Below are 12810 nucleotides of genomic sequence, written 5' to 3' on the forward strand. Positions count from 1 at the left end.
CTTTCCAATAAACAGTACTTATAGTTGGGGTTTTTTTAAATATCTAGGAAATGCTTGATTACTTGATAAGCTTGCCATAAATATTGAGGCATTTGTACATCTTGACTCAGGAGCATAGCTTATAAAATCTGTGATGTGTTGAACTACAACTATGAAGTTGAAGTTAGTAGCTGACTAAACATTGGCACTGTCATGTACTGCTCAAGTTGTGGTTCGTCATGACATGATGACAAAGTGATTCTGTTGTGGTTTTAATTCAGGTGTTATTATGCAACAATATTAGCACTTTTTGGGCTATGGGAGAGAAATTTGCTTTTTCTCTTCCTTCTGAGTATATATCAACATTACCGGTGTTACCGACATTCGTAGTCCCACCAGCAGAGCTAAAGATAAAGAAGTTGATCCAATCCCAATTGGAATCAATTTCAAGTTAAGTTTAATGAGCTCTTAAATTGATAGACTGAATTATCCTGTTCATTAGAGTCCATCTATGCAGTCCAGAACTGACTTCTTTTATCAAGAGCTTTGGATATTGTGCTGATGTGATTTAGTTTGCTCCTGACTTGCTTTTAAAGCAGTATGTAATTGCAGAAGACATACTGCAGTTTCCTTCATGCAAAACACTGCAATAGGCTAGTTACATATGGCCATCTGAACACTTCCAGGAATTTTGAGCTTTCCTGTCACAGTCTTATATGATTGTGCAATAAAATATTTGTAGTCAGATTTCAAGTTATTCCACTATTTTCAGTCTTGGAATTCAGATTATAAAACAGTTTACTCTTCACCTAAAATAAAATATGAATTCTTCTTTCACTGTCTTTGTTAAAATTCCTTCTTGGGACAACTATTTAAACTGCTGTTACATAATTATGTTTGCTGTCTCTTCAAGGAGGAAATAAAGCAGCCAGGATGGGAGTTCATAGATTTTTATTTTTTTTTCCTGGTCCTCCACACTGTTGAGATCAATGGGATAATAATCTATGTATCAAAACGTATTGATACATAGATTCTGTTCTGTTTATTGTTCGTTCACTCATCTGTGATTGGAACGTAAGCATTGATCGTAATTGTTTAAGCAAAAAGAATGAAAAATAATAGTGGCCACGTATAAATCCGTCAACATTTATTTTTATTTTTGAACAAATATTTCAATCAACTGCATTCACAGAGTTGTTTTTATGTCCAAGACATACTATAAAAGACCTTAATAGTATATTTTTTTTTTCAGATGTGTGTTATGATGTTTGTGATCTGTCAGTCCAGGTTTCATTGGGTGAAATCCTACCTGCCTTATTGGCGTGTCTGTTTTCAGTAATAAGATAAAAAACAGTGGAAACAGGATTTTGCCTCATTGACTTGGGTGGGAATTTGCTAGCCTCTTAGTAGGTGACTTTACATACGTGGTTCTTGGTACAAAGGAATATCACTTGGTAGTGATTAATATGGATTTAATTTGGAGAATGTTTACTCACTTGAGTCATCCAGGTAAAAATTCGCTGGCTCAGACCATACATCATTATTGTACTACTTGAGCATAGTTGCATAGAGCTCTGCAGGATCTTTTTTCCACAATGATGATAGTACAGTATATTGTGAAAGTAATTGTAATGTGTAATATATAATTACATGTAATGTATAATTATTTCATAATAGAGAATTGTAGGAAGTATTGCAAAGGTAATTAAAATGTTGTTCACTTTTATATTTTTAAATTCCCCGTTATCACCTTTCTTTGACTTATAAACTAAAAAAACTTAATTGTTCTCTAACATAGTATTAAAATGTAGTCTTACTTTATTCTTCATTTTGTTTTGTTTCCAGGTGGAGGTGTAGCTGTTGGAACCCTTCTTCTTATTGGTTAGTATAGAATATATAGATACTTAAAGCCATATTCTGATATGTTTTGCTGGTTTTAATGTATTTATCAAATAACCTGTCTTTTCATTGTTTTTTAAACTCAGACTTTAAGAAAGTATAACTCTCAGGCCTCTTCACTTTGGATAGCCTTCAGAGTGGACTATTGTCTATTTCAAGAATTACTGGAGGTGGATCAAAACCTTGCTTGTAGACAGGTTTGGGCCCCCAAGAAGAATACTGAAGAATTCTGTTTGAAAGCAGGGCATTTAGCAAATTTCAGGACTGTTTAGGAAAATTTTCAAATTACTTAAGATTTTCTAAACTACTTGATTTCCTGTAAGATTCACACTTTTTTTTTTTAATCATCACAAAGATTGTTTTTTCATCACAAAGATTTTATCATCACAAAGATTTTTTTTTTTAAATTTAGCTTTCTGAGGAAGATGTGAAATACAGAATCTTTTAATCTTTTGGTTGCCAGGATCAACTAAGAGAAAGCTGTTGGAAGCCTCCTTTCTTTCAGGGTGTGGAAGAGGCACACTGAGATGATTAAATAGGTTACAACAGAATTCCCTTTGCAGACTACATTGAAACTTTGTAAAATGTACCATGTCTCCATTGCAGCTGAGATGCCCAGCTTTCCTTTCTATTTAAAGTGTAGCAAAGGGGAAAAGGACTATTGTACACATACATCTTTGTCTTCATATCCCCAGGGTATGTGCTGGACCTTAGAGCCAAGAAACATTTCCCAACACCCTCAGCTTAAGAACAGCCACCAAAAACAGAATTGTGAGGGAAGACTAACTTCTTACAAGTTAGTCTTGTAAGTGCTTACAGTTTCAGCATATAAGTAAAGACGATCGTTGTTGCAGAAGAGAAATTGAAGGAGATACCATCTGATTTGTCACATCAGTTCATTAATCTAGAGGTTCTAAGGATACAAAACTACTTCAAAGTGATGTAAGGGCTGAATGGTGATAGAAATGTGAAATTTTTTTCCCCCTATTTTAAATGTTTATCAAATTAATGGTTTTCAATAGAAACTTTCAAGCTTGTTACTTTCCTAGCAAAAAGAACTGATTTTACAGAAAAAAATGAAAGGTTATTAGAGAAACACCTGTAGCTATGTGGAAAACATCTGCATCTGAGTTCTGTGTTCACATCTTAAATAGCATAACAATTTAAATACTACTCTTTTAATACTAAGTAGCTGGAACAGAGAACTAGGAACTTAGGGACAACAGATCTAGCTCTTAGCTTTCCAGTCACTGCAATTTCTCTGAACTGTTGGAGTCTAGAAAGTTGTGTGATTGTTTTCTTCCACTAAATAAGAGGTAAAGTACCTTAATTTCCTTATTTGTAGGAGTGATTAAAACATATATCACATTGCAAAGCTATTTGAGGTACACAAGCAATGTCTGAGTGCCTACATATTAAGTGCCAAAAGTCCTGCATTAAGGCCTTAACTTAAAATAATATATTAATTTTTAAAACAGTGGATTACAGGAAGACAACTGCCAATTGATTTGAAATTGCTAGGTAAAATCTGGAAGATAAAAGTAAAAACGGTGTCATTACAGATAAAAATGCCAGTTTCTCAGTGCAGAAGATTGAAAGTGTAATAAGGCACCATTTTGGCTAAATCCTGAGCTTTTGAATGCCTCACAGGTTGTTGAGGATCAGTGCAAAGTTGTAAAATGGGAGTATAGAGACAAAATCTGAAAAACTCGGGTACAGAGTAAGACACAACTAGCAAGAATTATCAAGAGTAATACAGATTTTTCTTAAGTATCTCAATAGTTATAAGAAGTCCAAGAGAAGGCCTGGTTGGTTACTCGAGGAGGTGGAAAAGCTAGTCATAGTTGATACTGGGAAAGGGGAAAGTTGTAAAAATTTTTGTATTAATCTTCACCCAGAAGGAGCGCTGAAATCTCGTGACTATCATAATTGAGAACAGTGACTAGATTTCAGGTTTGCCTAGGGAAAAAGCAGACTAGTGTATGCCTAGGTGATTTGGTTGGTTTCAAATAGATTGTGCCTGCAGAGTATCTTAAGAGCTTGCTGATGAAGTGTTAGGCCCATTAGTGTTTATGAGAACTGGTAGAGGACAGTGAAGGAAAGAAGGAACTGGAAGATTAGAAAATACAAATACAGTTTCTATTTTTTAATGCTATTGGAGGAGTCACTGAATTGCAGGCCTTGAACTATAGTTCAGAAGAAAACAAGGATGTAAGTAGCAGCCACTATGTTGAATAATCTTTCCGTATGAGAGAATGAACTTTGTGGATAGAGGATAAGCAGGACATGCCATTTATCTTCACTTTAGTAATGTTTCTGACACTATTTCAAATGGGATTCTCGTAATCAAAGCTTGGAACCATACTCTGTGTTCATTTCTAATATGCATTCTTGGTGTTTATAATGCAAACTAGCTTCACAACTTAATACATTGCCGTTGCATCCTTCCCATTATATCCTTCTTGATGTTCTGAAATAGGCTTTTTACTTGCAAGAAGTTTAGTCCCCTGATCACTTGGAAGTATTTCTAGTAAGGTCATTTAGAATTCATTGCATGAAATTTATGCAAAGACAAAAACATCATGTCTCCAGTGATAGGCACCAGTAGGCTAGCAGCTGTTTGGCATGTGGCTTTTCAGCCTTAAGAAAGATTTAATCAGTAATTTTCAGTCATTTTCTGAAAGGGATGAAAACAATTTGGTCCCAACATGTTATCTGTGTTTACTTTCACTGTGGAATGACAGCCGTCACTTGGGAGACTGGTCTATATTTGTATCTAGAATTTTGGTTAAAATATTTTGAATTGTTACAATATTTTGAATTAGTCTTAACACTAAAGAACCTAACCTAATTTGGGGAGAACTCACTTGAAATCTGTTTTAGTCACTATTGGGGTTACATCATGTTACTTTTTGTTGGTGTAGGGCTTATGTGAACCTGCATTAGAGGCTGAACAGCATTTTCTGTTTGCCAGTGAGCAAGGTAATGCTCTTATTGTGGCTTGTTGTTACTTTATGGCTAGTTTTTATTTCTGTATTTTATCCATCATTAGAGACAGGTGTTGCTGTCTCACTGAATCTTAGAAAATCTTGATTTTTACATAAAATGTATAAATTAGTGTATGTTGTGGTGCATATTAAGTAATTTGAATAGTTGCCTGCCAGAGAAAATACCTGACATTACCTAATTCCATATAGGCCACTATCTGTGTAATGGCTACCATTTAAATTCAGATTTTTTGAGGAAACTGAATTGATACAGCGGTTCACTATTGCTGAAAGAGGTTGTCCAAATCCTTCTCCCCATTCTTGGCTGTGCAATCTTGTTGTTCCTTGAGCTGGTGCCAGTGCTTTTCAACTCCCAGCTCTGCAAGTTGACAGAAAATTCACCCAGTTAAAGAGTGGAGACTGTTCTGTCTGTTTAGTGACCTGAATCAGCTCACTAACAGACAAGCTGAGTACCAGAGCCAGCACAAGGGAAAGAAGGACTGCACAGTGAGGACTAGGAGAGAAAGTAGATGGCCTTTTTCAAGGCAGAAAGTGCCAGTTAAGCTTAATTTTCTCATTAAATTTCACCCAAATTTCTGTGAATTCAGGAAAAATGATAGAAGTTTTATCTCTTACTGCTTTCAATGAAGATCTTGCTTTTCTCGCTCAGTTTGAGAAGAGCTGCAATCTTGCTATGGACAAAGGAAGAAGAAAAAAATGTTAGAACCTATCGTATTTTACACAGATCGGAGATTATTAAACTAGATGAGTTTTGTTTTGTCTTCCTATTACAGTATGCACTGGCCCTTCCAGTAGATGAACTGGGTGGCATCAAATGAACCTACTGGCTGGAAAATAGTCATTGAGCAAAAGAAAGCTGTTCTTCAGATGGTATGCAATTAAGTGGAAGAATACTTCACCAGAGGGTGTTGTGGATGTAAAAAAAAAAATCATGGTCTCAGAGGGAAACTGGGCAGCTTGATGGAAGAGAACACCATTTGCATTTCTAGGTTAGTGGATACCAAGTCCGGCTAAGGAAGTCCTTGAGCTACAAACGGTGGGAGGCTGAGCAAGTGCTTGGGTGAAACATCTCATTGCTTGTTCAGTTCTTATTACCTCTTCCTAAATATCTGCTTTTGGCTACTGTTGGGAATATGGTTAGCTGTCCATTTGACCCGACCTTAATGGCACCAGATGAAGCGAGTAAAAAGGCAGTGAGCTTTGTGTTCTAATGAAAGAGACAACAAGACTCAATGATTTGAAAATGATAGGATTTTTACCTGGATTTTTTTTTCCCCTCCTCTGAGTGCATAGCTGGCAATACTCAGTGGTGGGTTTTAATTTACTTATCCCCTACATTGGTTGTTTATTTGTGATCTGATATTAAAATTAGCTTCACAGAAACACGAAGGAGAATCTCTCTTTTAGATTTGAAAGCTAATTTTTTCCCAAATAAACTTACCATATATTATTCTGAAACATATAATTATATACAAAAAGACTTAAAGTAAGAACTATATTTATTCATGACTCACTGGTCTAAAAATTTTTAGACTAATTTTTAAAGTTGGTGCAGGTAGAATTGTAACTGCATTGTTAGAATATCCTGTCAGTATACAAAAAAATTCTGTCATGAGATTAGTCTAGGCAAGCTTAATATTATACAGGATTGAAGCTGTCAGCGATAAACCTCCTAGGAAGATCTTTCTGCGTTGTACTCCAAGTGTTATAAAAAGGTTAAATTCTTCCCCCTTCCTTCAACATTCTCTAAGGCAAGAATAAATTGCATTACTTTTAGCTTAGCTCCCTTTGCAAATTAAATGCTCATCTTCATTATTTGACACATTATCTTGGTTAATTTAACCAAATAATAGTAGATTCAGGGTATTAAAATATTTATTTTAACTGTTGTGTTCTGGAGATGTAGTAATGGCCCAGGTTACTTGATAAGACTGTAAAGTATTGTTTGAAATATAAGTGCACAATTTTTAAAAAATTTAATTAGTAATAAAGAGCATCATTATTTTCAGTTGAACTTAATTCTATAATATATTCTTTTGACAGTGTTTTATTTATATGAGAATTAGAGAGTTGAGGCACATGGTAGTCTCATTCAAGGTCCTAGCTACGAGAGGAACTTGAAACTTCCTGGGTTTTGTTCATACAGCAAGAATGTTTTGGATTTTAACTAGTACTTTAATTTCAAAAGATCTTACTGTACTGGGTTTATAAGAAGTGGTAAAACAAGCATTCTGACTCTGCGTGAAATGAAATTTGAACACTATCAAAACAGTTTGTTCAATATGAATATGAGACCACACTTGTTTGTTGTTTCATCTTAAACTGCTCCAGAAGATTAGCTTTGTAGAAGAATCTCCCCTTTCCAAACAAACAAATAGTACAGCTGTTGATTAAGCACACTCCTTTCCCCCCTCCCTGCTCTGATGTACTCCAACCTATTATATGTCTGTTTTGGCAGCCTCAGGAAGAGTTTCCAGGAGGATGTTATTTTGTTTTTTAAATATAAGCCTTGTTTATATAACACATTCTGCATAGTGAGTTACCGTGCACTTAAATAGGTCTGTCCTGGGTGCCCTATAAGAACCTATTCTTACGTACCTTTAAGATGCTCTAGATTTGATAAGGTCATTGATGGCTAAATGTTTTAAAGATTATCAGTAGGAGGGTTTTTGTTGATAGCTGAGGTCAATTATTAAAAGTTAGAGTTGTCTCATTAAAAGCAGGTCTATACTTGTACATTCTAAGCCTTGAAGCAGTTTCAGCTACTTTAGTTAGCTACTATTATTTTTGCTAGACATGCAATTTAACCTGACTGGTTAGAGCTCTCTTTACTTGTCAATATAATTGAACTTATCATCTTTTTAAAGTTGAAAAAGATAATCTCTGGAAAGGTACAAAACAGTGATTTGTTAAATATAATTCTACAAAATAGGAGTTACCAGAATTCACCTTCCTGAAGTATGGCCAAGCGCCAAATATTGTAACTTATATGTTTGACAACTCCGTTTTGGCATGTGCTAATTAAATGCAAGTGACACAGAGTATAACCCCTCAAGCATAGTAAATGTAGACATTAGTAAAGTATCTTTTAAATGGAATTTCAGATTATTAAAATAATCGCATCTTACAACCTGCGGCAATTCAGAGGGCTGTTTCATAGCTACAGAAAGACACACCTTAGGTCACAGTACCATACTGTAGAACTATCTGGTGAAAAAATGATCAATACTGATAGACTATGACAGGCTTTTGGCAGCTTTAGGGCAACCTGTCTAGACTTTGTACAGAGAAAAAAAAATAAGCTATCTGTACATTACATTGTTGCAGTCTTATTTTTTCCTCTTAGAACTCTCATCATTTTAAGCAATTATACTACAAATTACCTCTGGAGTTTTTCAAAGTTCTTCATGCCATTTAATATAATGATGTTTAAAACTCAGCTATTATAAATATGATCTATACATATTTGTTACCTTATGGTGGATTTTCTTCCTGGCTTTTTGTTCCTTTTCAAGTTACAGTGCTTACCCTCCATCTCTCCCTTGGAACATGAATGTCTCTGTGCAGGGGGAGCAGTTATGGCTAGAGATTTTTTCCTTAAGACCACACGTTTACATATCAATTTCCATAATTAGATGAGATTTTTGTCCTTGATTTTTATATAAATTATATATTTACAGTGCCTCACTCATATCTGCTCTCTTTGTGTTGTGTGCTCTGGCTAAGCTCCAGTGCCTTAAAATTTTGTATCTAATTCCATGACCCACTGATTTCTTTGAGTAGTAGCTACAGACATGCGCATGCACAAAGTTGTTGAGAATGTCTGTGTTCAGTAGCCTGTACAGTCTAGGGAGTGAAAAGAGCCATAAATAGGAATTGGTCTTTATCCTTAGTTTTCAACATGGCTATATGTTGGAATTCCTTGCACTGAAACGGACAATACTGCTTTTTCTTCATGACTATTTTAGCTATGAAAGCATGCTGTTGTGGAAAGAGACCAATGAATAATGATCACAATAAACTATTTTATTTATGTCCTTATCTGTAGGATCAGAAGAGGTTTTGTCCTGGAGACAATATGCATAAGTTCTAGGTAAATAGTCTCTTTTCCTTGTATAGTTTTACGCTTCACTAGTTACTCACCTGCTACTTAGCTGTAAGAACACTCTTTGTTCAAAAAGAATCAGAGAAAGCTGCGGACTGTTGTGTGACTTGCGGTGACTGGACCCAGAAAAGAGTCTGCAGCTGCAAGAGTCTTATTTGTTTATGTGCCTTATTAGCTAGCAGTAAAGTTCTGCTATGATGGCTGCTGACAGGACAGCTCTTTAGTATGGAGGCTAAGAATAAAGGTTTGGGCCAGACTTGTCTTAAGTATCTTGGCTGACTAAAATGCACTTAAGTGTTAGTTCCTACACATATAGAATGGAGGTAGTTCTTTTGGATGTGGGTGTAATTTGGAAAAATAAACATAACAGTTGAGAATTGATCCTAGCCATCAAAATAGTAAGTCCAAGCATTATCAGAAAGCAAATATACTTCAAAGGATTTCATCCAATTTATCTATGAAAGTAATCAGTGAGCTACTGAAGTACCTGTGCTAAATGATTTGTTTGTTTATTTACAAGAAGAAAGCTGTACTACTATGGTTTTGAATAGTAACGTAACTGTTGAAGCCAGGGTACAATGGACGCTATCAGAAAAGCCCCATATGGGTGCACTTTAGATCTTTTGAATACCACAAAAGTTTAGTGACCTAGAAATGAATCAATAAAAAGCCATCCTCTATGTGACAAATTGAAGAACTGAGGGATTCTTACAGATGCATTGACTTTAACAATTCAAGATACACTGTTTGTAAAGGCTTTCTGAGACACATTTAATCCTTAGAGTACTGTAGCAGACTATAAGGTGTTTTATATTTAGATCACTCTCCAATAGCTCATTTCCTATTTTTACTGTAAGTTTACTGTTACGAAAATCAATGTAAGAAGACTAAAGGAAAGGCTAATGCTAAAATGATGTGTCCTTACACTGAATGTAAATTGTTTTAATTTGCTAAATTTAAAATTCCTTATTGTGTTGCAAAATATGTTTTGGAAGGGTATGGCAGTGTAAGAACATCTTTAGTCCTGTTATATTACAAATAAGTCTATCAGTCAACAAAATGAATTATAATCTTGGATAGGTCAGTAAAAGGGTTTATATCCCTGCTCCCCATTGCTTCATTTCTATAGCTTGTTTTAACATTTCAGCATTTCAAATAAAATTTGAGTAAAAATTCTTCTTAACTACTATAGCCTTATTTCCTCTTACTTAAATAATCATCAACACACAGTATGATTTCTTATATTTATCTATGCTTTATGGAGTTTCCATGTTATGTCTGGCACAAAATTGAACATGTTGTTTACTGTCTAAGGAATAATTAATATAAAAAAAAGATGATCCAGAAAGACTCTCTGTATAGTTGCAGGCACATACACAAATCATAAAATACTTGGACTAAATGAGATATTGGCTAATACTCCATTAAATGTCAGTTAAGTCCTGTCCATATGCAATACAACTCAGTGTTTCTGTGCCTCAAATGATGAAGGTGAACTTTAACTTGTAGATAAAAATTAAGAAATCAAGATTTTTGATTCACCAAGCATGAAGTAAATGCTACAGCTGAGGATCCTTCCAGGGTGCCTGTGTAGTGTTCCTTTTCCTCTTCCGTTCAAAGGAAGGGAGGTCTAACAAAATTGTCTCCCTCCACTGACATCTGCTGCAGCGATGTGATTATATGGGAGGCTTGGTGGCTTCTTTCAGGTAGCTCAGACAATTTTTTATTAAAAAAAATTAATAAGTAGATATCATGCTGTCACTTTGATTTCTAGAGGGCTTTGGTTCTTAAATTGAGAGCTTCATAGGTGGAGATTAGTATATGGAAGTCAATATCCTGTGAATAATATATTGCCAATTATATTGCAGTAAGGAACCAAAGCATAAATAACTAGAGAGAGCCAACGTTTAGGGGGTGTATGTGTTCCTGGACTCCAGTTATAAGGGAGAATTACTCTGCATATGGGTTTTTTTTTTCCTCTTGTTGAAGCAGTTTAAGATCTAAGAAGGCTCCAAAGACTCTATTTACAAAATAAGACTATAATATTTCTTCAAAGCTTTAGATGTCATCAGTTCTACTTTTTACTTCTGCAACTGTAGTGCTTCAGTTTTATCTGAATTGAGTCTTGTCTCCATCCTAGTCTCATACATGGACCTACATCCTCAGTCACAGCACAGTGTATGGAGCTGAGTTACTAGGAGAACAGTTCTTCAGTAACACTATTTATGGCTTTTTAAGCATGTGATATTTAGTTAAGAGCTCCTAACTTTCAAGGAAATTGCAGTTTGTAATTCTGTAATGCTTTTGGAAATCAGTCCTGCTGAAATTTTAATAGGCAGCCCAGCGCTGTCAACAGTAAGCATTTGTCCCTACTGTACTTTTCACGATACTGATCTGTCCATATTTTTCACTAGACTGTTATTTTTAAAAAAGATAAATGTGTTATTGGAAGTATATTAGAAGGCTAATATGGCCTACCAAGCAGGTTAACAGTATCAAAGGTAAATTATATTAATACAATCTGAGTTCTTAAGACACTCAGACTCTACAATAAGATGGATATATCAATGGCTAGTACTAATAGCAATAGTGTTGTAATTATTGTATTCCTTTGGCTTATTTGGATGTCCAGTTTTATGTAATTTCCTGGCTTAGCAACTGTGTTATGGAGCATTTTTCTCTGTCTTGAAATGTTGCTTTAGAGTCACTTTTAGTTCATTTCTTGGGTTTAATGAAAGGGAAACTTTTAAATAAGTATTTCTCCTTAACAACAAAGTAGGTAATCTTGATGTTTTATCTTTAGGGATTATTCTGAAGGAGGAAGAGGAAAGAAATGAAAGAAATAAATTTTCCAAATTTCAAGTGTATACCTTTTAACTTTAAAAAAAAAAAGTATCCCAAATGCTAAATTTAAAAGTGAAATAAAAAAGCAGGAAGTAAATTCTGTTTTGCCCAATATCCCATGGAGGATGGGGAATATATCTGAGAGAACTTTTATTTCTCCAGTGAATTTGAAAACTTGTGGTTTGAATTTCTTTCTCTTGTTAATCCAAGCACTGAAAGTGTCAGTACTTGTGTGTGATATCAGGAGTGTAGCAGTGCAACACTATTTTTCTGCAATTTGTTTCTTAAGTTACCCCATTGCTATCAATGTTGTTTCTCCTTTTTGGATATACCTCTTTCATCTTTTCGTCCCACTCCACTTCATTGGTTCTTTTTGACTCTTAAGCTCCAAATCATACTATTCTGGTACATATCAAAGTTATATTCTTTTTGTTTTTCTTCTTTAGTATTTTTTACAAGTTAGATATGAATGACAACTTTCTTATTTTCAGCCTTTGTTATTGGTTTTGGGGTTTTTCTTTTAATATTTTCCTGTGTGATTCATAATAGGGAGGAAATTGTTTCCAAGTCACACAAAGAATGGATTAAGAGTCTTGTTGGTTCTGCATAAAGAAAATCTGTCTCTGTATTTTTCTGCCACAACATCCCTGTGTATTATCTTCAGCAGCCAGATTAACAGATGAAAAAGTGAAACCTTACATTGTTGCATTTACTTTCCTCCCAAATAAAATATTTCCGATATCTTTCTAAATAAATGTTAGAAATATGTTGCTCCAAAGGGCAAGGTCTAAAATTTTACTGGATGATTAATCGGGTAGTTATATTGTTAGGAATGTTTTTTGCTAGCATTAACATTGCTATTGTTTACATTTCCTAAAAATAAAGAAAATCAGAGATGGTTCAAATTTCAATTGTTATTTGCTCATTCACTCCCCCCATAGTTTTGAGTTATGATAAATTTTAATTGTATGAAGC

General features: G+C 34.7%; 1 protein-coding gene across 2 annotated transcripts in view; it reads left to right on the top strand.

Moving 5' to 3' along the window:
• Positions 1-12810, top strand: part of ELP4 (elongator acetyltransferase complex subunit 4) — a 153724-nt gene that overhangs the window by 4075 nt on the left and 136839 nt on the right. For both annotated transcript variants that reach the window (XM_072863731.1, XM_072863732.1), the window contains exon 2: positions 1825-1860. In XM_072863731.1, the coding sequence (XP_072719832.1) occupies positions 1825-1860 (36 nt within the window). The remainder of the gene's footprint in view (positions 1-1824; positions 1861-12810) is intronic.

The sequence above is a fragment of the Ciconia boyciana genome, chromosome 6, assembly GCF_034638445.1.
Source record: "Ciconia boyciana chromosome 6, ASM3463844v1, whole genome shotgun sequence".
NCBI classification, from domain to species: domain Eukaryota; kingdom Metazoa; phylum Chordata; class Aves; order Ciconiiformes; family Ciconiidae; genus Ciconia; species Ciconia boyciana.